At 49.2% G+C, this 25,294-nt stretch overlaps 1 protein-coding gene across 1 annotated transcript in view; it reads left to right on the top strand.

Annotated features, from left to right (window-relative positions):
* The window catches only part of HNRNPUL2 (heterogeneous nuclear ribonucleoprotein U like 2), a 225,324-nt gene extending 201,167 nt beyond the window's left edge, over nt 1–24,157 (top strand). The window contains exons 12-13 of the mRNA XM_069645200.1: nt 8,385–8,464; nt 21,636–24,157. Of these exons, the coding sequence (XP_069501301.1) occupies nt 8,385–8,464; nt 21,636–21,704 (149 nt within the window). The 3' untranslated portion in view covers nt 21,705–24,157. The remainder of the gene's footprint in view (nt 1–8,384; nt 8,465–21,635) is intronic.
* The last annotated feature ends 1,137 nt before the right edge of the window (nt 24,158–25,294 follow it).

The following is a 25,294-nucleotide window of genomic DNA, read 5'->3' as shown; positions in this document are numbered from 1 at the left end:
CCAGCCAATGACCGCCTTCTACCCAAGCCCCTCCTCTGGCAGCCATCTCCAGATTTTTACTGCACGTTCAATTGTTGAGCATTCTCGTGCTTCGCTTTTCAAGATTTTTGTTGCGTTTTTAGCTTTTTGAGAGTTACTCTACTTTTTGGTCAATCGAGCCTGTGTGCACCATCAATCATCTTTCCGACTAACGGGGATCAATTTTTCGGATTCTGCAGCGCGCCTCGGGGGCTGTTTTTGTCAAGTGTTCTTCTTGGAGGCTTCCAGAAGATTCTTCAGGCCTACATTGCATGGATCATGTTGGACGAGAAGGACAGCGCTTCCCTCTTTGTCAGGGACATCAGGGGTCATGGTGGAAGGGTTAGGTTACGTGGAGTCTATGGAACATATACATATGTGGGTTTTGGTCTTGTGCGCAATGTTAAACGGATGCCTGTTTTCCTTAAAGCATGTTCACAGAGATGTGCAGAGTTGTTTATGCAAAATGGAGGATCGGGCTCTAACCCAGGCCAAGATGGTGGCCTCACTCAGCTGCAATCTCATTTGGAGTGTTGAAGGCTGATTCTTCAAGGCAGGTCATTCTAAACTGCCTTTCATCGTAACTCTTACATAAGACAGTCATATTTCTTGTTAGATCCCCTTAGGCCTTCCTTTTTTGGACAATTTGAAGTCAGAAGTCTGAGCGAGTTGAAGGAGAACAGCAGTCAACTATTACTGGTGGGAGCTCCGCTTTTTGCGAGTGTCTGCACGTTTGATTTTATCTGTGAAAACATGTTTGTGAACTAGCCTGAAAAAGCAGCGCCTTTAAAAGATAAGAAACTGTGCACCTGCTGGAAAGACTCATGTTGATTCTGTTGAAGGGGCTCGTTGATGCGAGCAGCGCTTCAGGGAAGGACAGTGAATCTCAAGAGTGAAACACAAACTGTTTTTTAAAACTGTTCTCCAGCATGGGGTCTGGCATGGATTCACATGCTCATGAATATTCCCTGTCGGGCTGTGAATCCTCTGTAAAGAAAAAAAATCTGTTTCAGTTTAGTTTCCAAACTGTCTTTCCCCTAACAACCAATCACTGGGTCATACTGCCCCCAGCCAACGAGTGCCCTCTACCTAAGCCCCTCCTCTTACAGCCATCTTCAGATTTATACCGCACGTTCAAGTGTTGGGAGTCCTCGTACTATAGCTCTCGTACTTTTACTGCATTTTGCGATCCTCAAGCTCCATTGTTAGGCAAAGTTTGCATGCAGTACCCCCTGGGACCACTACACACAACTATGACTACAGGTGTAAGCAAAACCAACCTTTGTAAGTCTGTACCACGCAGTTTTTGGTAGCGAGCTGAGCAGCCAGGCTCATCTCGAGGAAATGTGAGCTTGTAATGAGGTTACAGAGGTCTACAATCACAAGTATTCAAATAGACTGACACTCAAAGTTTCTTGGTAAAACACTTAATTTCTCCAGCATGGGGTCTGGCATGGATTCACATGCTCATGAATATTCCCCGTCGTCAGGCTGGGAATCCTCGGTAAAGAAAAAACCAGTATCAGTTTCGTTTCTGATCTGACTTTCGTAGTAATAACCAATCACTGGTCTCTGCGTCATACTGACCACAGCCAATGACTGCCCTCTACCTAAGCCCCACCTCTGGCATCCATCTTCAGATTTTTACCGCGCGTTCATGTGTTGGGATCCTCGTGCTATTGCTCTCGAGCGTTAGTGCTTTTTTTTCACGTTTTTTCTCAAAAACTTCGTTTTTTCGGTCAAAAGAGCCTCAAGCTCCACCGACTCTCTATCCGATCAACGGGGACCCGTGTCGGATTCATCTGCGCCCCTCAAGGGTGAAGATTTCGTCAAGCTACGCTTTTGGAGGACTCCAGAAGTTTCTCAGGCCCGGTCATGGCCCAGGAGAAGGGAAGCTCGACGCCCGGAAAGCTGTTCAGGGTCTGCCCTGGATGCCAGCTGCAGAACGTCTTCAAGGAGGACAAACACTCTTTTTGTCTCTACTGCCTACATGAGGACAAGACGCACGTGGAGAAGGACTGTGCGTTTTGCGGCAACATGTCGGAGCGGACCATGAAGGACCGCCATCAACGTCTCGCCAACTGGCTAGAAGGGAAGAGCCCGTCGGGCGAGAAGAAGAAGAAATCTGAGCGGTCTTCTAAGACCTTTGAGGACGCCCCGGCGACGGGGGTCCAACATAAGGCCAAGTACCGCGAGTCCGCTGGCACCGGGAGCGCCGAACGGTCGGCTCGACGGGCGCCAGGCAGGGCGCACCCTCCCCGGCACCATCAGCCACGAGCCAACGGGTAAGAGGAAGGCAGAGCACCCGGCGAATCTCCTGGAGAGGCCCCGGTCGAGCTCGAAGGCCCCATCGGAGGGGGAGCGAGGCGGTGTCCCCCCCCTCAAGGATAAGGCGGTGAGCGCACCTAAGGTGGTGAAGGCCTTAATCCATCCGGCCAAGCCCTCTATCGAAACTGTCGCGGCGGCCTTGGCTCAGCCTGTGCAGGCTACACCAGTGGTGGTTACCTCGGGGCTCAGAGTCTCCCTGCCACCTCGGAGGGAGTCCTCTTTTGTGCCCATCGATAGGACCCCCGTGAAATCCCCCGAGGGGAAGAGAAAGGGGGGGCAGGGCGTCGTCGTAGATTCGGCTTCAACCTCGGAGGAGGAACTGGTCGAGGTCTTAAGACCGGCCCGTCGGGATGGATCCCGACGCAGGTGACGACGACATCGTCGAGGGTACCGACGGGGCCCCTGATCGCCCGTCGGATTCCCCTCTGCCAGCACCGCAAGACAACTCGGCGGCCATTTTGTTGGCTATACAGTCCTTATGCTCAGAGATAAGGACGAGACTACCGTTGCCGACGGAGGAACCTCCCCCGTCGGGGGACCCAGAACCGGGACCTTCTGGTGTTCCCCCTAAGAAAAGAAGGATCCACCCTCCACCTCCTTTTCAGCCGTCGCGCCCCGTCCAGCCCTCCTCCCCGTCCACCCGAGGGGATGATACGGGGACTGACACGGCAGCGACGGGTACGGACGACGAGGTATACGACAAGGATGTACCGTCGTCGCCTCCCACCAGGGCTTCTCCGCCCAACGAGATTGGATCGTTCCACTCCATGATCACCAGGGCATCCGAGCTTTTTCAACTCTGCCCTGAGGAGAAGAAGGAAGGTTTCCTTTATCAGCGGCGCGAGGCCAAGAGGAAGACGGTCCTCTCAGTGCCTCTATTGGACGACATTTGGGATGAGGGCCTCACCCTCCTCAAGAACCCTTCCACGACGCCAGCTAGAAGAGACCGGTACGAGAAGAAGTACCGGGTCCCGGACACGGCCCCCCTGTGCCTCCGGGCGCAGCCTACCCCGGACTCCGTCGTCTCCGCGGCGGCCAGGAAGAAAGCGGGATGGGGGGTGCGGCCTCCACATCGACTTCCCCACCGGACGGTGAGGGAAAGAAATTGGACGCTATGGGACGCAGAGTCATCTCGTCGGCAGCGACGACGATTAAAGCGGCCAACGCCTTGGCTATCGTGGCCCGCTACGACAGGGAGCTCTGGTACAAACTGGCTCCCCTGCTGGACTTCCTGCCGGACGACAAGAGGACAGAGGCCCTGGAGATCCTGCAGGAAGGTGAGGTGGCTTCGGACCACGCCATTACCGTTGCGACGGACATCGCCGACACTGGGTTCCGCCAGTTGGGCAACGGCGTTTGCCTTAGGCGGCGTGGATGGCTCAAGGCTACGGACTTCCGTCAAGACGTTCAGACCAGAGTCCTGGACATGCCCTTCGATGGGAACAACCTGTTTGGGAAAACAGTGGACGATTCCCTTCAGGCCATTAAAGCGGACACTGAGACGGCCCGGGCCCTGGGAGTTCTGCAACAACGACGGACGCCCTTTCGGAGCAGCGGAGGCAAGGGCGCCTCCAAAGGTTCCGGCGGCGGTTTCTCCACCTACCGTCAAGCGGCCCGCTCGTCGTCTCAGGAGGCCTACAGAGGACGAGGCAAGTCTGGCGGACCCCGCCGTCGTCGTCAAGGCGGCAAAGCCTCGTCGAAGCAGGATTGAACCGGCCGTGGGGTCGGGCCCCCACCGAAGCACCCCGGTGGGAGGCCGGCTGGCGAGCTTCGTCAGCGTGTGGGAGTCCATCTCCACCGACCGTTGGGTGCTGGACGCCTTGGCCCGGGGCCACGCGCTCGAGTTCCAGAGAAGGTGCCCGCGCGTCCCCCCCGTGGCCAGGAAAGAACTTCACGTCCCTCAACTTCTCCTGGAGGTAAAAGCGATGCTCAGGAAGGGCGCCATCGAACTCGTCCCAAAGAGGCTTTGGGGCTCCGGAGTCTACTCGAGATACTTCCTCGTGAAGAAGAAGACGGGGGGATGGCGCCCCATCCTGGACCTGCGGCGTCTGAACAAGTTCATCAAGGCGCAGAAGTTCCGGATGGTCACCCTCCAGCACGTCCTGGGTCAGCTGGAGGAAGGAGACTTCCTGTCGTCGTTGGATTTGGAGGATGCCTACTTCCATATTCCCATCCTAAAGGGGCACCGAAAATTCCTCAGGTTTGTGGTCCAAGGGCGTCATTACCAGTTCAAAGCCCTCCCCTTCGGACTACGGTCGGCACCCAGGGTATTCACCAAGTGCCTCGCACCGGTGGCGGCGCAGCTGCGCCGCAAGGGGGTCCACGTCTACCCCTACCTGGACGACTGGCTCATCCGAGCCAAGACGAGGGAGCTCGCCGTGGTTCACACGGCAAGGACCGTCCAACTTCTCACGGACCTGGGATTCTCCATGAACTACGCCAAATCCCACCTGGTACCCGCGCAAGACGCTCTGTTTCTGGGAGCGAGGCTCAACACAGTGTCCCTTCTGGCCTCCCCGTCGTAGGAGAGGACCAGGACCATCCTGGGCAAGGTGCAGCGGATGTTGGTGGCCGACGCGGCCAAGGTGAGGTCCATCAAGTCCCTCCTCGGAATGATGTCTTCCTGCATCTACCTCATTCCCATGTGCAGGCTCCGGATGCGCCCGTTGCAGGAGTTCCTGGACGCGCGCTGGATCCAAACGACGGGCAGCTTCGAGGAAAGGATCACACTCGACGAGAGTTTCCGACGAGCGATCCGGTGGTGGGGCACCCGCGCGCATCTGACGGCGGGCTTGGACTTCCAGACCCCAGCCCACCAGGAGACAGTGACCACGGATGCCTCCCTGGAAGGGTGGGGAGCGCACACCGAAAATCTGCACGCAAGAGGCCTTTGGCTCCCGACGGAGAAATCCCTACATATCAACGTCCTGGAGCTCCGTGCAGTGTTTTGGGCCCTCAGGTCCTTCCTTCCGTCCCTCAAGGGCAAGGTGGTGAGGATCTTCACCGACAACACCACCACCATGTTTTACATCAGGAAACAGGGCGGAACCAGGTCCCCAGCACTGTCCAAGGAGGCGCAGGACCTGTGGCATTGGGCCATCGCCCAAAGGATATTTCTGGTGCCGTTTCATCTGGCAGGGATAAAAAACACCATTGCCGACTCACTCAGCAGGGAGCTGCGCTCGTGCCACGAGTGGGAGCTACGGCAGGATCTAGTGGATCGCCTCTTCCGACGGTGGGGCACACCCCAGATCGACCTGTTCGCGACGGCGACGAACTCCAAGTGCCGGAGGTTCGCCAGCAGGTTTCCCCAGGCGAGGAGCATGGGCGATGCTTTCTCGTTCCCCTGGGAGGGCCTGTTCCTCTACGCGTTCCCTCCTTTGCCACTGCTAATCCGGCTCGTCAACCAGCTCAAGAGGTCACGGTGCAGGATGATCCTCGTCGCACCTGCGTGGCCGAGGCAGATATGGTTCCCGGACCTTCTGGACTTATCAGCGTCCCCGCCAATCAAGCTGCCGGTGGACGCGGATCTACTCTCCAGAGAAGGAGGCGCCATCCTCCACCACGACCCGAAATCGCTGAACCTGCAGGCCTGGCTCCTGCAGCGCTAGAGTTTGGAGGATACGACATACCGGCCGACTGCAGAGAGGTTCTTGCAAAGGCCAGGGCGTCCTCGACTCTTAAATGCTACGGACACAAATGGAAGAGGTTCTCTGTCTGGTGCCACGCACAGAAGATTAACCCTCTACGGATTACGGCCCCCCAAGTACTGCCGTACCTGCTGACGCTGGCCAAAGCTGGACTGGCACACGCGTCCATCAAGATTCATCTTGCTGCGATCTCCCGATACACCAGAACCACGGGGCGGACGTCCTTGTGGTCTCATCGTCTGGTGAAAGAGTTCATGAAGGGACTGTTCAGATCGTTCCCGCCGGTGAAGGCTCCGGCCCCGGTTTGGGAGCTCAACGTGGTGCTGACCAAGCTCATGGGACCTCCGTTCGAGCCTCTGCACTCAGCTCCGTTGAAATTTCTGTCGTGGAAAACAGCGTTTCTTGTGGCCATCACCTCCGCACGACGAGTGGGAGAGATCCAGGCCCTTTCCTGCAAGGCCCCGTACTTGACTTTTCACGACACGAGGGTAGTGCTCAGGACGCACCCCTCCTTCATGCCCAAAGTACCGTCGGACTTCCATCTCAACGAACCCTTGGTGTTGCCTGTGTTCTTCCCGTCGCCTTCGTCGCCGGCTGAGAGGACTTTGCACTCGCTGGATGTGGCTAGAGCGCTGAAGTTCTACGTGGACCGCACGAAGTGTTTTCGGAAGACATCACAACTCTTTGAACTTTGGACCTGTCAATCAGGGGAAGGCTCTCTCGAAGGCTTCCATTTCCAGATGGCTCTCCGGCTGTATCATGTACTGTCATCGGTTGGCAAACCGACCGCTGCCTGGCCGTCCGAGAGCCCATTCCACCAGAGCGATCGCAGCTACCACGGCGTTCCTATCTGGTGTGCCCCTGCTGGACATATGCAGGGCTGCTACGTGGAGGTCGACGCACACCTTCACGAAATTCTACTGCGTCGACCGGGATTCCAGGGAGGAGTCCAGGGTCGGCCAAGCAGTGCTGCGCAACCTGTTCGCCTGAGGTGAGCCTGGTGAGGAGGTAAGATGCTTAATGTTGAGTTTGATGTGATGCTTAATATTGAGCCTTTGCCACCTCCCGTGGTTGTGCATGTGTGTACTGCTATGTATTCTTTATTCATGAGCATGTGAATCCATGCCAGACCCCATGCTGGAGAAGGAACAAGTTACTTACCTGTAACTGTTGTTCTCCAGCATGGGGTTGGCATGGATTCACATGTGAACCCTCCTGCCTACCTCTCTGCGGCTCTTCACTTGGTCCTACTGCCTCTTTACGTGCTACCAAATCTGAAGATAGCCGCCAGAGGAGGGGCTTAGGTAGAGGGCAGTCATTGGCTGGGGGCAGTATGACCCAGAGCTCAAGTGATTGGTTGTTAGGAGAAAGACAGTTCAGAAATGAAACTAACCGATTTCTATTTTACAGAGGATTCCCAGCCTGACGGATCATGAGCATTTGAATCCATATCAGACCCATGCTGGAGAACAGTTACAGGTAAGTAACTTGTTCCATATGTGTTCTTTGTTTCGTTGCTCGCTGAGTGCCATCTAGTGGCTATTTGTAGAGTTGGAATACAATTAAAACGTGTTCTCCTTGTTTGTTTCCCTAACAGTACATACATTCTAGATCTACTTACTAGCAAATACCTTTTTTCTTTTTTTTCTTCTCTAGGTGGTGGGGTGCAAACCCAACTCTTTGTTCCCTTGTTGGGTGCTTATACAGGAATTGAATACTGTTTCAAAGCACCCACAGGGGAACCGGGAGGGGACCTGGGATGATGGAGAAAAAAATTATTACAACAATGATAAATTAACAAGAGAAGATAAGTGGGGAGGGGAAGACTATGCTGCGATGCCTTGTGGGTGTTCAGAATGTGCAAGATAAGGGGTGTGGGGTAGGTGCTGTGGTGCTCATGCTGAGCAGCAGGTGAAGTGCCATGCAGTAGGTAAGAGCAACCTCCAATGGGAGGGTGAACCAAAGCAAGTGCAGTGGATGGGTAGCAGCTTAGCTAAGAAGTGGGTGGTCAGGGCCCCAAGGGTGCATAAGGGCCCTGCACTTCAGATAAGCTAACGTGCGATTAGCAGGGGAGTGAAGGAAGAGGTGAAGAGGAAGGTCTTGAGGCTTGTTCGGAACTTAAGGAGGTCCTGCTCATGACGTAGAGGGAGGGGAGGCTATTCCAAAGAAGGTAACCCGCTGAGGAGTTTACTGCCCCTGGAGCACCCCCTTTCCGCAGCCCTTCCATTTAGAAGTTATAGCCCTGACCTTTAACTCAATATTGTATAAGACTGAATCCAATGAACTAGTTATTTTACTTCTGTTTTTCAGTTCACTGTTTTAAACATCTATAATCTTACTGGATGCTGTACAATTGACAGTTGTAATTAATGTATGCCTTTCCTATAGGTGGTGGCACAGGAAGAGGATATGATAATCGACCATATGTGCAGCAACAGCAGAACTGGGGTCAGGCTGGGAACCGAGGGGTGAGTGACTATAGTCCTTGTTTAAATGGGATTGGACTAGAATCCAAACTAGGGCTGAACTAATTGCTGATCTGGGAAAGGTGGCATTGCAGTAGTGCTGGTGATTGGGTCAGATTGTGTATTTAATGTGTACATTTATTTCACAAAGTTGTTTTGGGTGGTGATTTTTGTATGCAATGTTTGTGTAGCACCGAACTGTCATGGCCTCTAGGTGCTTTTTGTGTGTGATATAGGTAGACCATATTCTAAACCGATCAGACCAACCGTATGTTGCATTGCATTAGGAACTACACATAATAAAGTAGGTTTCTCATGGGGTCTGGCATGGATTCACATGCTCGTGTATATTCCCCATCAGCCCTGGAATCCTCGGTAAAAGAATCACTTACAAATTGTATTTCTCCTATAAACCAATCGCTGAGCTCTGGGTCATACTGCACCAGCCAATGACTGCCCTTTCCCTATGCCCCTCCTCTTACAGCCATCTTCAGCTTTTACCACACGTTCAAGTGTTGGGAGTCATCGTGTTTTGCTGTGTGATCGTCGAAGATGCCAGAAGGCCGTCTGCCTACTCTGCTCTCGGGACCATGTCGGAGGAGAAGAGAGAGGGAAGCTCCCTCTTAAAGCTCTGCTCCAGCTGCGGACTGCTGAACATGTTTGTAGAGGACAAATGCCTCCAGTGCCTCTAGTGTCTCCATCCGGATCACAGGGAAGCGGATTGTGAAATCTGCCTTGGTTTCTCCAAGCAAACCGTCAAAGATCGTCACATTAGGCTGGCGGTGTGGCTCCACGCCAAGGCTTCTGCCCCGTGCGACAAGCCAAGGCGTACCTCGCCCAGGACCGGCCGGTCCCAAGAGCAGGCTTTTAAGTCCTTTGAGGGTGCTCCATCCGTGGGGGCCCAAGATCAGGCCAAGCCCCGCGATCAGTTTCCGCTGGGGGTCACGCGACGGGCAAGGCGTGCTTCTCCAGCATGGGGTCTGGCATGGATTCACATGCTCATGAATATTCCCCGTCGTCAGACTGCGAATCCTCTGTAAAGAAAAAATCAGTTTCACTTCTGAACTGTCTTTCTCCTAACCAATCACTGGGCTCTGGGTCATACTGCCCCCAGCCAATGACTGCCCTCTACCTAAGCCCCTCCTCTGGCAGCCATCTTCAGATTTTTACCGCACGTTCAAGTGTTGGGTCTCCTCATGGTATAGCTCTCGAGCTTATACTGCGTTTTGCGATTTTTTTGTAAGAGTTTACTTTTTTTTTTTGTCCGGTCAATCGAGCCTCAAGCTCCATCAGTCCATCATCCAACTAACGGGGAACCATTTTTTTGAGCTTTCTACACCCCTCAAGGGTGATTTTTCATCTATTTTCCCTTCTTTGAGGATTCCAGAAGATTCTTTGAGGCCTACCCCGCGTGGACATGGCTGAAGACAAATGAGACTCGACGCCTCTGTTCAGGATCTGCCCTGGATGTGAACTACGGACCATTTTCCTAGACAATGGGCACTTGCGGTGCCTTTACTGCTTACATTCCGACCAAACGCACGTGGAGGAGACCTGTGCATTCTGCAAGGATATGGTGCCACACAACATGAAGGACCGTTGCAAGCCACTCTTAGAGTGGCTTCAAACGAAGATCCCCGGCTGCGGGTGAGCCCCAAGCCTCACCCAGCAAGAGGAAATCGGAGCGGTTTTCAAATAACTTTGAGGGAACCCCGGCGACGGGGGCCCAACATAAGGCAACGCACCGGGAGCACCGTTGGGGACGGGCTCCTCGGCGGCCAGGTCAGAACCGCATCCCTATCCCCTTCAACCACGAGTCAGTGCTCCAGGTCGGCGACGAAGAGGAAGTCGGACCACCCTGGAAACTTCTGGAGAAGTCCCAGTTGATTCCAACAGGGAAAGACAAGGGGGGCTCTGTGCCGCCGCCACTAACCAAATGTCACCCACCCCCACCCCCCCCAGTGAAGGCCTCAGGCGTGCCCAAGATCGTGAAGGGCCAGGATAACCGGGCGAATTCTTCCCTTGAGGAGTGGTGGCATCCCTTTCGAAGGCTGCGGGTGCGTAGGAGGCGACCCCTAAAACGAGTTTTTCCCTGCCTGCGCGGAGGGACTCGTCTTTTCTGCCGATCATCTCCCCTAAACCGTCCCCGCTGGTTAAGCAGAAGAGGGAGGGGGGGCCTGTAGTCGTGCAGGGCTTGGACATCTCCTCTGAGGAGCTTGCTGGCCTGAAGGCCATGCTGGACAACGGTTTTCTAGGCCAGGTCCAATGAGAAGAACCCCCGGCGAAGATGTTGAGAGCAGCGAAGATACGGAGGAGGAGCAGCAGGGCGATGAGGAGCCAGAGGATGCCACGCCAATGCCACCGCTCCCGTTGCAGCCTCAGCAACCGCCACCACCCCCAGTGGATGTGTCGGCAGAAATCTTACAGGCACTGCACACCTTATGTTCAGAGATCCGGACAAGGATGCCCCTGTCGCCAGCGAGAGATCAACGGCATTCCCACCCCGCCCACTCCCCCCCCCGGCAAGAGGAGTCCATCCTCACCTCCTTGCCACCCTTCACCAATCCCCTCCTCTGAGGGACGAGACGGAACCGGATACGACGACGACGGAGGGGACCTCCCGTCGCCGGTGCCCCGGGCCTAGCCATCCGACGAGATTGGCTCCTTCCACGCCATGATTACTAGGGCCTCTGGGATGTTTCAACTGACCCCCGAGGAGATGGAAGGTTTCCTCTACTGGCGCGGGAGGCCAAGAGGAAAACTGTACTGTCTGTCCCTCTGTTGGTTTGGGACGAGGGGCTGTCCCTCATGAAGAACCCGGCCTCGGCGAGGAGAGACCGGTACGAGAAGAAATACAGGGTGCCGGACTCTGCACCCAAGTGTCTCCAATCCCAGCTGTCCCCGGACTCGGTTTTCTCGGCGGTGGCAGCGAAGAAGTCCTCCGGATCTTTGTGGTCAACTTTCTGGTCCCCCTCAGATGGCGAGGGAAAGAAACTAGATGCCATGGGGCGACGAGTGGTCTCGTCGGCTGCGACCACTATCGAGGCGGCCAATGCCTTAGCCATTGTGGTCAGTAATGACAGGGAGTTGTGGATCAGGATCGCTCCCCTCCTGGACTTCCTGCCCGACGGCAAGAGAGCAGAAGTGCTGGAGATCCTGCAAGGAGGAGAGGTAGCATCGGACCATGCCATCACGGTGGCCTCGGACATCGCCGACACAGCTTCCGTCAGATGAGCAACATGGTTTGCCTTCGGCTGGGTTGGTTGAAGGCATCTGGCTTCCGCCAGGATGTACAGGCAAGAGTGTTGAACATGCCTTTCGACGTGCACAACCTATTCAGCAAGGCAGTGAATGAGTCACTTCAGGCCATCAAGGCAGATACCGAGACGGCCAGGGCGTTAAACACGCTCCAGCAGCGACGGCTGTCCTTTTGGATCTCCGGAGGAAAGTCCGAGGGATACTCCAAGGGTTTTGGCGGTGGCTCGTCATCCTACCGTCAACCGCCCGCTCTTCGGCCTAGGAAGCCTACAGGGCCGCAGCAAGTCCAGAGGAGGTTGTTGTTGTTGCCAAGGTCCCAAGGCGGCACCCCGACGGCGAAGCAGGACAATCAGCTGCGACGTCGGGGCCACCACCCGCCCACCCCGGTGGGAGGCCGGCTGGCGAATTTAGTCAGCGTTTGGGAGTGCCTGCGCATTCTACCGGTGGGTAGGAAGGAGAACCGCGTCCAACAACTTCTGCTGGAAGTACGGGCTAATATCTGTTAAATTGCACTTTTCTGTATATTTTTTTTGTATCTGTCAGATTTATATATGTATACTGGATCCTGTATAACTGTTTTATTCTGTAACTTGTAAACTGTGCATTCTGATCTCTGCGCCCTGTTACCCACGGGTCTGGTGCGCATAAAAAGTGAATAAACAAACCTGGAGGATGCCTATTTCCACATCGCCATTCACAAGGGACACAGCAAGTTTCTGCGCTTCGTGGTCCAAGGGCAGCATTACCAATTAAAGACCCTGGCACCAGTGTCTGTGTGGTTATGCCTGCAGGGGATTCACATCTACCCCTACCTAGACGATTGGCTCATCCGAGCGAAGTCAAGGGAGACCGCTGTCGAACTCAAGGCGGGGAGCGTCCAGCTGCTCACGGAACTGGGGTTCATGCAAAGTCCTGCTTGCTGCCATCGCAGGACGCACTGTTTCTGGGGTCCCGGCTCAACACAGTGTTGTGTCTGGCATCCCTGTCGGAGGAGAGAATCGCAGCCATCCTGGGCAAGGTACAACGGCTGTTGACTCGGAGGACCGCAAAGGTGAGGTCCATAATGTCCCTCCTCAACATGATGCCGTTGTGCATTTACCTTGTGCGCCTGTGCAGGCTGCAGATGTGACCGCTGCAGGAGTTCCTCGACGCCCGTTGGATCCAGGTATCGGGAAGCTTCGAGGACAAGATCACCCTCGACGAGTTTCCGTCGGGTGATTCAGTGGTGGGGTGATTCAGTGGTGGGGTGTCCGCATCTGTCAGCAGGCGCGCATTTCCAGCCACACCCCCTGCACCAGGAGACGGTCACGGCGGATGCATCCCTGGAGGGACGGGGTGCACACACCAGTCAATCTTCACGCAAGAGGCCTGTGGCTCTCAAGTCTTTCCTTCCGTCCCTCAAGGGCAAGGTGCAGATTTTCACAGACCACACCACCACGATGTTTACATCCGGGAGCAATTGGGGGCACCAGATCCCTGGCGCTCTCCAAAGAAGCGCAGGACCTATGGAGATGGGCCGTCGCGCAGGAGATGTTCCTCGTCCCGTTTCATCTGGCAGGATTGAAGTACACTGTGGCCGACTCTCTCAGCGGGGAACTGCACTTGTGTCACGAGTGGGAGCTTCAACGGGACCAAGTGGATCTGCTATTCCGACAATAGGGCAATCCCCAGAGCGATCTGTTTGCGACGGCGACGAACACCAAGAGCCAGAGGTTCGCCCGCCGGTTTCCCCAGCCAGGGAGCTTGGGGGATGCATTCTCCTTCCCCTGGGACGGCCTGTTCCTCTGTGTTCCCCCCGTTGCTGTTGCTTCTCCGACTCCTCAATCAACTCAGTCGCACCGGCGTGGCCGAGGCAGATATGGGGCCTGGACCTTTTGGACATGTCGGCGTCCCCTCCAATCAAGCTTCTGGCGGACGCAGATCTTCTCGCCAGGGAAGGAGGCACGATTCTGCACCACGACCCAGGGTCGCTGAACGTGCAGGCCTGGCTTCTGCAGCGCTAGTGTTTGGAGGATACGATATCCCGGCGTACTGCAAGGAAGTGTTTGCCAAGTCCAGGGCTTTGTCTACACTGAAATGCTACGGGCATAAGTGGAAGAGGTTCGCAGTCTGGTGCTGTGCACAAACTCGATCCTCTACGGATTACAGCTCTGCAGGTGCTGCCGTATTGTCGCTGGCCAAGGCAGGGTTGGCTCATGCTTCCATCAAGGTTCATCTGGCGGCTATCTCCCGCTAAACCCAAACTCCAGGATTTTCCATTTGTGCCCACCGGTGAAGGCTCCGGCGTGAGAGCTCAATGTGGTGCTGACTAGGCTCATGGATTCCCCGTTCGAGCCTATGCATTCGGCACCGCTGAATTTATCGTGGAAGACCACTTTTCTTGTGGCCTCACCTCTGCACCACGAGTGGGAGAGATTCAGGCTCTATTTTGTAAACCACTGTACTTGACTTTCCACGAGCCGAGGGTGGTGCTGCGGACACACCCCTCCTTCATGCCCAAGGTGCCGTCGGACTTCCATCTCAAACGAGCCCTTGGTGTTACCTGTTTACTTCCTGTCGCCTTTGTCGCCGGCTTGGAGGACTTTGCACTGGCTGGATGTGGCTAGAGCGCTGAAGTTCTACGTGGACCGCACAAAGTGTTTTCGGAAGACATTGCAGCTGTTTGTGAACTTTGGCCCTGTGAACCAAGGGACGGCCCTCTCTAAGGCTTCCATTTCCAGGTGGCTCTCCGGCTGCATCACCCATTGTCACCGGTTGGCAAACCGACCATTGCCTGGCCATCCGAGAGCCCATTCCACCACAACGGTTGCTGCTACTACGGCGTTTGTCTGGTGTGCCCCTGCTGGACATCTGCAGGGCTGCTACGTAGAGGTCGAGGCACACCTTCATGAAATTCTACTGCATCGACAGGGATTCCAGAGAGGAGTCCAGAGTCGGCCAGGCAGTGCTGTGCAACCTGTTCGCTTGAAGGTGAGCCTGGCGAGGATGTAAGATGCTTAATGTTGAGCCTTGCCACCTCCTGTGGTTGTGAATGTATGTACTGCTATGTATTCTTTATTCATGAGCATGTGAATGCATGCCAGACCCCATGCTGGAGAAGGAGCAAGTTACTTAACTGTAACTGTTCTCCAGCATGGGTCTGGCATGGATTCACATGCAAACCCTCCCTCCTGCCCCTCTGCGGCTCTTCTCTTGGTCCTACCAAATCTGAAGATGGCTGCCGAGGGGGGGGGGGGCTTGGGGAGAAGGCAGTTATTATTATTATTATTATCTTTATTGTTTTGGTTTGTTTAAACCTTTACAATTTTACAAAATCAACCAACAATAACAAAATTTATCAAAATTCTCCACAATTCATCAAAATACATCAAGTAAAAGAATAAAAACAAGTAACATTTCTACTAGTCTACTAGAATAGCACATGATTTATTAATTTTCTTAGTTTTATTTTGGGCTCTAGTAGGAATAGTGACATGTAAGTACAACTGACGTTTTAAAACGGTCTACTAAAAAATTATTTTCCCATAAATCGCTACAATTTTCAGGTACGACATCTAATAGAATTACCTTCATAGTCTTGCTTATTAGTATTAAGCCAGAGATTAACAAACACTGGAGTGACTTAAATCATCCTTGTCCTTCATTCCAAAGCACATATATCGTATAGAAATGTATGAATTTTCATTGTTAAGGCAGTTAAGTTTCCGTGTAACATTTCCTTCCATATTTTATCGCGGTCAACATTAGCTGTATCTGTTACAAATTTTGAAAAACAATCCATTCTTTCTTGGGCTAATTTAGGACGGACCAATAATAAATGCAGCAAGGTTTCTTTTTCCTATGTTACCTTACAAAATCTACAGCCGACCTTCTGTATATTTAGGTTGCGGATTGTCAAAATTTCATTCATACTCAAAACATTGAGTCTGAATCTCATCGTTCTGTTTCTAAATTGCCTCGATGGATATTTTGCTATATATTTTTCAGGATTTGGGAATCATTTCCAAAATGATGCTATTTGACAGTATAAACTTGAATTCAGCAGAGTAACAGTGTTTTCTAACCAATCATACGCTTTTACTGTTTAACTTTCTCATAGTTACTTAGCAACGTCTCCACTGTTAGACCCACTTTCATCAGTATTATTTCACAGGTTGTTGTTAGATCTGCCATAAAATTTCCCTTTTGTACTGTTTTCAGGTGACAATACAGTGAATCTCTGTTAGCTTTCAAGGATTTTCTAAATAGTGCACGTTTTTTTAGATGCATTGAGCAGGAAATTGAGGATAGACCTAGCTCGTACCTGATTGTTTCCATAGGAGTACATTTCAGTATAAAGAACAATATTTTGCGCCATATGGAAGCTTCTAGAGTTTTCAGGACGGGCACCATTGACTCAGGTAGAAATTCCATACCATAACTTAGGTTTGGAATAATCTTAAGTCTGTAAAATTGGATACAGGGACTCAGAGTAAATTTGCCAAATCTTCTCTCTATGGACATGATTTGATTTGTTGCTTATTTTGCTTTCTTTAACAGATTGTTTTTCAGCAGCACATTGGGGTTAAAACTATATACTGTATAACCCAAAATTCTGAGTACTTGGTGACTCTTGATCTGTACACCACCACAATTCCAGAATGAAAAGGCAGGAGTCACTTTTATGCTTCCGCTTTGGAAGATAATTGTTTTTGATGGATTGATTTTTAATTTTCTCTCAACACTGAATACTTCAAAATCATTAATCAGTCTTTGGAGGCCTATTTTTGAACCATCTAATAAAAGAAAGTCATCAGCATAGGTCATCCATCTAATGGTATGCCCTCCAAACTTTAAGCCAACCAGGCCACTAGTGTTTAACTTTTTGCCAGCTTCCGCAACATACAAATTGAAAAGTGTAGCTGCCAGTCTACAGCCTTGTTTTAGGCCATTGGCCGTCTTGATTTCATTAGATAAGAGACCTTTGTTGTTTAATCTCACACGTATAAGTGTATAATAACATTCAGTAAGCCACTGTCAATCCCCAAGGACACTAAAGTTTTCCACAATGTAGGACGATCAACTAAGTCGAACGCTGAGGTCAGATCCATTGAAGCAATGTATATCTGATCAACAGTTTTTTGTTTCACCATGCTTATTATCTGATGTAACAGGAGACCACCCTCATCAGTACCTATGCATATCTGTCTGAAGTCTAGGATCGCCTTATCATCCATCCAGGAGGTCAATTTCTCTAATACTATAGCAGCAAAGATCTTAGACTCAATATTTAGGAGAGTAATGGGTCTGTAATTTTTTGTGCTCATCCTGTCCCCTTTTTTAAATATCAGGATCACATATGACATTTTCCATGATTGAGGGATTTTTTTCTTCTTACAAATGTCACTAAACAGAGTATGGAGAAGTTTTGACCATATACAAGAGTAGCATTTCAACATTTGGAATGATAAGTGATTAGGTCCCGGTGTGGAGGTTGATTTCGATTTCTTGATGTATTTTACGATATTTGCTTCTGTGATGTTTAATGGCCATCTATCTACATCATTATTTAAAGTTGACCAATGTTCGGAAGACTTGTTTTATAGAGTACTGAAGTGCTCATTCCAAGATTGAGAGTCGATTGGATTTGTCTGAGCTGAATGCTGCGCTGTTTGAGAGTTGTTTATTATAGACCAATACTTCTGAGGATTAGTAGCGCTCATTCCTTTAAGCATTGCTTCTCCATCATTTTGAGCTATCTGAGCCTTGATATTTTTTAGCCAATTTTTATATTTCTGTTTAATTAGCTTAATCTTGGATATGCACTCCAAGACATCTCCAGAGTCCTTCTTTGCCTTTCAAATTGATTTCCTCATCTCGGCTTTCTTTATTTTTACAGTCTGGCTAAATGAGTGGTTATGAATTTTACTAACGCCTAACGCGGCGTCTTTGAAAGCTTTACTGCGTTCTAGGGTATTTTTTATGTACTCAGGAAACATATTTATGGAGTATGTTGCACATTTTATGTCAGATGTAGAAAGTTCATAGTCTTGGGATAGAATGCTGTTAAATTTCCGCAATTTATGTCTGGACCACTTCAGATTTACCATGATTACTTACTTCTATCTGTATTGGAAAATGTAATACTGCCACTTGTCTTTTTGCCCATGGCAGGGTCAGGCTTAGCATTACATGGTCACTATTAACAGATGAATGTACTTCCAGATTTTTACATTTCCAAGTGTCTTGCGTAGTCATAAATATATAATCTAGAAATGCGCTCTTGCCTCTGGCAATCCAAGTTGGTTTCGATTTGAAAACTGGCATCATATTCCTACTTTTACAAAATTCTAACCATAATCTACCTCTATTCATTTTGTCTGAACTAGTGTGCAATAACATTTGACCCCGCAACATATCCTCTTTAGATTGATTGCATTCTGCATGCAGGTCACCGGCTAAGATGATAGAGCCTGTTAAGTGGTTATCTAGCCATTTATCAAAGATGTCATTAAGGGATACTAGTAGGTTCACAAGCTGTTCATTGTTCTTATTACCGGCATTCCAATAAATGTTACATAACAGGATATGTTTGGTAGAAGCATTCGAGAGCAAGCCAAAACTCGCTACAATAGAACAATCCATTACTATTGAGCTCTGTTCGAACACACTACTTTCCTCAATTCGATATGCTAGAGCTAAACCACCACTAGGTCTTCCACGAGGACCCTGAGTTGCTAGTAAATCTATAATATTATAACCATCCATGTACATATTGCAAGTTGCCCACGTTTCTTGTAGCAAAATAAAATCAAATTCTTTTAACTTTACACAGTCAGATTCATCCTTAAGCAACTGTTTGTGGCCTCTGGAGTTCCAGGTGACTAATTGGTATTGGGGCTCTTTGTTAAGGGGGTTTCGGTGTAGATTTTAGTTGCTCTATGGACTCTCTAAGAGAGGTGGCCAACAGCCTCCATTCCTCCATGTCCTTTAAGCAAGCCTTTGCCTCAGACACCACAGCTAACCCATTACCCACAACAGACCGTGTATAACTATTTTTGCCATAATTTCCAAATCTGCTATTTTGTATCTTACTTTCTGTGTTTTTTGTATCGTTGTTTAGAACAGGTACAATATCAAAACCTTTTTTTTGCAGAGAACCTACTTCTTTTAGAATCAAGTTCCTGACCAAAGGTGAGATGATCACCAAGCGGACATAGTCATATCGATAGTTGTGTATAAAGTGAACTAGTTGTATGTCTAAAGAAGATATCAAACTTAGTTCAGGAATTTCGGCAAATAGGTTTAAGATATATGGTCTGTTCAGGGCTCTTGGTCCACCCTCCTCAAAGACATATTACATTACGAGACTTGGCTCATTAGGATATGCTAGGGCTCTGAGGTAGCTTATGTCGTCGTTAAGAGGATCTGGGATATTATGGTCAACAGCTCTAGCATACATATTGCGTTCCTGCTCTCCGTCCACATTATTTGTGCTAATGGTTTGTTGTGAGTTACTATTAGAGCTTGTCCATATCGCCGGAGCATTGATCTTTACCTCAAGCTTTTGGGACAAGGCAGCTAATTAACATTTTGTCAATTAACTCACACAGTTCTTGATCTGACGCACTCTTATCAACCTCTTCTTTTGACGTCTGTATTTTATTTACATCTATACATTTTGCAACACCTGAATTCTTTTCCTTCACGCTCTCATTGTTACCCAAATGTGCGGTGGACACCTCATTGGTTTCTATTTTTTGCTTCGTCTCATCAACACAGACTATCGATTGATCGTTAGCACTGTTTTGAATGTTATTCTGAAAGGGACCCGCAGATACCGGAGTGTTGCCTCGTGAAATCGTCTCTAGATTTTTGAAGATGCCAAAGATATCCGCCACACCTCTTTCCAACATTCTTAGATTTGAGTCTATTCTATCAGATACCTCTTTATGTTTTAATACATCCGCCATTTTCAGGGGACCTTCTGTATAGTCTTTCATGGGAACATTACAAGGTGGCTTTACCGTTTTCCCTTTACTTTTTACTGTGATGTCTGAGATTATACTTTTTTCTTCTTGGTTGAAGTCCTTAACCAACAAGTAATCTTCCATGTCTTCACGCAAGTCCACATCTCGCATGAACTTGCGAGACAACATGTGTTTAGTCCCATTCTTATAGGCATTTTTTTTCGGTTTCCTTTTTTCCCTTTCAGAGGTTTACAGACCTCTTTAATCGTGCAGCTAATATTTGCTTCAGCCCCCTGTAGTGCTTGCCATTGGAGTAGCTGTTAAATCTACCATTAATATCTCGTTTTCTAAGGGTGTCGCAGTCGAATCTGGTGGACCTTTTTTTTTTAGGTAACATAGACGAGTCTGTTGTCACGCTAGTGTAATCAGGTTTATTGGCCTCTTCTAATTCAGGCTCTAATTATGGAGCGAGGATTTTTGGTACATTTCTTCTCGCTTATTCATCTTATGTGGACCTTCATGCCATTCAGCTATAAAAGTGCGGCAAAGGTCTGGCAGGGCGGTAATAGCCATTACTATTTCATTTGGCATCCTTGATTGGTTTTTTAATTCTACAAACATCAGATTATTTAAGTTTTCATATGGCACTTCCTTGTCATGCGTTGATGGGATGCCATTGATACCTTGGAATGTTCCTTCTTCCTCAATAGATTCCAGATGCTGAGACAATTATTGTGTCCCCATTAATACCATTTACTATCTCTCTCGGTTCAATGTTGTGAGTTTGTGCGCTATCCACATTTTCTTCATCTGTATCAGACGAAAGTGCAATTAGGGCTTCCTCTGCTAGCGCCATACTGGCTCGCCTGGTCATAATTGTTATTAGAGTATTCAAATTACACTTTGGTTTATTTACATTTGTGGCCATTCTTTATTTATAGGTTGGATAGCTCAATATAGCCCATTACTGCACCTTTGTTCTTCCTCTCTTAAGAGGTCGCTTGCAGCATCAATTAACTACAGAGTGCACCGACCACATACTATCTCAGGCATCAGTACAAGTGATTAGATTAACGCCCCCAATTCGTTCGTATTTGCTCACATCTGCAACATCTCAAAACAAAACGACAGTCTGTTTTCAGCATGCCAAAACACCCCCTATCATTCTTTCGTGTAAACAAACGATTTCAACATCAAATGATTGTAATCAACATTACCAAAATTAGCAACACCCTCCTCCTGATCAGAAGGGGTAGTGTTAATAACTCGGTTTCGTCCGCTCAGTTTAGTAACTCAAATTAGTGCTACCAGTGCAATAAATATATCCTTCCCCAGTACCTGTACCTGTCGCCTCCTCGCCTAACAGCCAGGGCACTTCCTACGCACTACAGGTGCGCGTGCCCTAGGCTGATATAGAGGCTGCTGGGAGTAGGTAGGCGGGGTTACCACAATTCACCATGAAAGGCAAGTCCATACAATCCACAGTATAGGAGTTTACTTGTATTTCAATAGGCAGCGTTTCGCCCCGAAGTAGAATGTCCTGCTTCCTCTTGTGCATACAGCACGAACAACAGCAGGCACGGGAGGCAGAGGAGTAGGGAGAAAGCCACGAGCAGCAAACTCAGCCAAACAGCCAGGGCACTTCCTACGCACTTCACGTAGGAAGGCAGTTATTGGCTGGGGCAGTATAGCCCAGTGCTCTTTGGTTTATCAGAGAGAGACAGTTTTATAAACGAAAGTGAAACTTTCTTTTACTGAGGATGCCCGGCCTGATGACAGGGAATATTCATGAGCATGTGAATCCATGCCTAACCCATGCTGGAGAAAAACAGTTACAGGTAAGTAACTTCCTTGTATGTGGTAGGTTTCTATATGCCTGCCTGCGCACTTGCTGGGATGGGATTTCAATGGGTTTGGGCTGACACTCTGTCTTAAATTAATGATAATTCTCACTCTTCTGATTGTAGTGGCAGAACTTCTACCAAGACCGGGATCGCTACTACAGAAACTATTACGGATACCAAGGGTACCGGTGAAGACTATGAGATGCACACCTCAGCCAAATCTACTGGATGTGCTTCTTCCCTTGGAAACAATACCACGGACATTTGGAGGGGGGGGGGTAGAAGGGCGGGGGAGGGAAGAAAGGGGATCAAACTGTACATTTGACTTTTTATATGAAGCGTTTGTTTAAATTAAATTGTCTAATTCTGTAAAGCATTTCAAACGTAGCCAGATATTTGTAACCCTGAAGTTCGTCATGCTTCAGCAACACAACCTTTGATTAAACTGGGAAGTGTCCTTCCCTCACTCCGCAATGTCAGGTCCTGGCTGGGCCTGCAGTTGACATTGCAAGGTCCATCCAGAGGGAGATGCTTTCCCACACTCCTACGTTCAGCCCTGCACAGAAACCAGTTTCTCAAAACAGTTTTTGTTTAGTTGAGCCCGCTCTGCAGTGTTTTTATGCTTTGTGCTGGTGTCAAGGATTCTGTCTGACTCCTTAGCTGTTAACGTTTTGTTTTTTGTTTTGCTATTTGAGCAATAGGCTATTAGCATTTGCCAGAATAAATCTATGGAGTACTTTTCACTCAAGTGCACAATTCAAATGTTTGAAGTTGGGTTTTGAATTTGGCTTTTTCTCATACTTATCTGCAACTAGTCTATGTGCAAAGCAGACCTCGACAGTGTGCTAATTTACCTTGTCACTCGTATGTATAGGTAGGAGTTCAGAGCAGCCAGTGAATTCTGTCTTTACACTGGCTTTTGGGGAATGCAGCCAAAAGCCATGCTCCAAAGATTCAACCAGCCCCTGCACCCTTGATGCACTAGTGTGTACATAAAGGGGCCCAGTCTTGTATGCTACTGTTCCTTTGTTTGGTGATACGCAAAGGAGCCCAAACCCGTCCACAACAGCTCTTGTCATTTATGGCACCGGTCTACAAACTGGAGCCCCCCATATCCGTCCCCCATGTTTTCTGTGCCTTGTATGACACTGCCATGAACATACTGGAACACAGAGTAATGCCCAGTTGCTCCTGTCTTTTATGCCCTAATTGACCTAGGGTCCACAGCCATCCACAGCTTCTTCAATTGCATATCATGCACGTTTGTACAAGGAACCAGGAGATTTCTGTCATTGCTCCTATGTCTTAACCCACTAGTGTCTAAGATGCCACATACTTCCACAACTGCTCTGATACCATACGGTAGACTGTACACACAAGGACCCAGAGAGGTCTACTTCAGCTACCGTGCCTTGACACGCTTGTCTGTACATGCAGGAGCCCAGAGCTGCTGTCCTGTGCCTTGTGACGCTAGCATCTATGCATAGTAAGTTTTGGCTTTGTACAGCTGTATTGGTGCCTTGTGTGACATAACCTGTGGGTTCAGACTACTCCGCTGTGTGGCAGTTGGCTGTACGATCCCAAATATGCCCATGCTGTAGATATAAGAATGTTCTGTGCCTTTTGGTGATTGGTGGCCGGCGTTTGCACATGAATGAACTTCAAAGAGTAGATAGTTGTTTTTAAATGTTAACTGCTATAATCGATTGAAGGTCTGCACCGACTGGCACACAACTGAACTGCAAGCAATCTCTGCCAAGCAAAATAGGGGAAGGATGGAAAAACAGCAGCTGGAAGTGAGGTGTTTGTGCCCTGGGAACTTGGCATTCAGGTTCCAGTGCTGTTCTGCTTGGTTTTCCATATTGTGCATTTCAATTATTGAGAAGGTAACTGAGGTGGATACAGCTCTTACTTTTGGTCACAACAAGCGATATCTGGGCAGTCACATGCAGTGACACTGGAGCCTACACTGCCTTCACTTTTAGCCCCTGCTCCTCTATGTGCACTTTTAAAGCTATCTTGTTTTTTTAAATCTGCTTTTGCATGGCAAAAATGAACTTATTGTTTCTGGATGCTGCCTTCTCCCTTCTAAGATTAATGTGTTAAAGAACAGTACAAATGAATTCACACACATCGTATATATGTTGAATCTGTAGAAGCATCAAAAGATTGGCAGAGAAGTTTAGTACACATATCCATATGTTCTCTGGCTCTACCATGGATATTTAGTGAGGCCCTGATGTAGAGGAGAGAGGAGTAGCAGCTGTCCTGTTCAGAGTGGCCTTGTGCACTTGTATTTTATAAAAACTAACTGCCACATGCAAGGCGGAGAGATTGTAATGATAGTCTGTCCTCATGCACATTTTGTTAAAAATAAATTTAAAAGAAAACTGTAAGATTAAAACAAATGCAGCTGTAAACATGAGATGGAATGCTAGATTGGCTGTCTTTTTTATTATTATTGCTCCAGATGAGAAACTTGAGGAAGTGAAGGCTGCAGGTGTTTTTCTCGAACTGTAAAATTTGTGAATTGGCCAGTAAAGTTTTTACCAAGACTGTGTATTGGTGTTTTATATATCGGAGCACAGTTGCCAGATTGGTACAGATTGTAACAAAGTAATAAAGGAACGTTGGTCATACTTGGATACTGTGTTTGTGTGTGGATGGGGGAGGGGGTCCTTAGTGTTTCAATGTCAAACACTGTAAGGGATATATTTTTTTTTTTTGCACCCTTCACAACCAATGTGCACCCATCTATCCTAATTACAAAACAATGATCCAACAACAAGGTAAACCAGGCTGCTATAATGGTAGCTGTGGCAGAGCAGTCTGGTTTAACCAGAGGGTGGGAGGAAGGCTGGTATCATTATTCCCCACAGAATACAATACAATACACTAGTACACCGGAGAACCGCAAGATGTTATGTTAGTGCGCAGTACAAATATCCTTTAACATTATCTACACCAGAGTGGTCCCCTGGTGCTCTGGCGACTCTGGAAAGAAGGGGGCGGGGGTGAGTTAGTGTGAAAATGCTGGAAAAGTGCAAGTGAGCACTGTTGGCTGGCCTTGGGGTGTTTTCCGGTCGGGAGCCGTTGTGTACTGTTGAGTCTGTGTGGTTTGTTTTGTTACAGTGTAGTGAAGTTTGTGCGATTTTTGCGTTTATAGGCTTGTGGTAGTGTTTGGTTAGAGTTTGAGAGGTGTATGCAGAAGGTTGAAACTTGTTAGTCGATTGGTTATTGTCATAGCTGTTTAGAAGCAAAGCACTAAACTGTCATGTTTCCTATCTGGGCAAGGCGCTTTTAGGGAGTGAAGCGCTAAACTCCTCTCGGTGTGGGGGGGTGCAAGCATCTCCACACCTCCATCCAGATCTGGGACTGGCCGACACCTCACAGTCCCTTCCACACATGACGCCCATCCACATTCATAACCGTGTCCATGTTTGGTTTGGTCTGGTCAATCTGTCAAACCTTTCTGTATGCGGGGTAAGCAGGTGTTTGACTCTCCACCCAAATCTAGCCAAGATGACCTTCCCCTTCTAGTCAATATGCAGCATCAGTTGGCCAAAGCCACTCCATCTAGACTTAGCAGTGGTCTGCATTCATAGTTTAACCAGCTGCTCACGCAGGCTACCGCTCAGATAGCTCGAGGCATGGCATGTGCCAGCTTTCGCACCTACGTTCAGACATGGCACCGGTCATTCACATTTCTGTCCTGGCCTTGTCCATGCCAATGTCCACAACTCAGTTCAAGTGTGGCAGCTGCTAACATTCACTCAACTCTA

Source organism: Ambystoma mexicanum, chromosome 2p (assembly GCF_040938575.1).
Source record: "Ambystoma mexicanum isolate Mex_15411 chromosome 2p, UKY_AmexF1_1, whole genome shotgun sequence".
Lineage (NCBI taxonomy): Eukaryota > Metazoa > Chordata > Amphibia > Caudata > Ambystomatidae > Ambystoma > Ambystoma mexicanum.
This window is presented reverse-complemented; position numbering and strand designations above follow the sequence as displayed.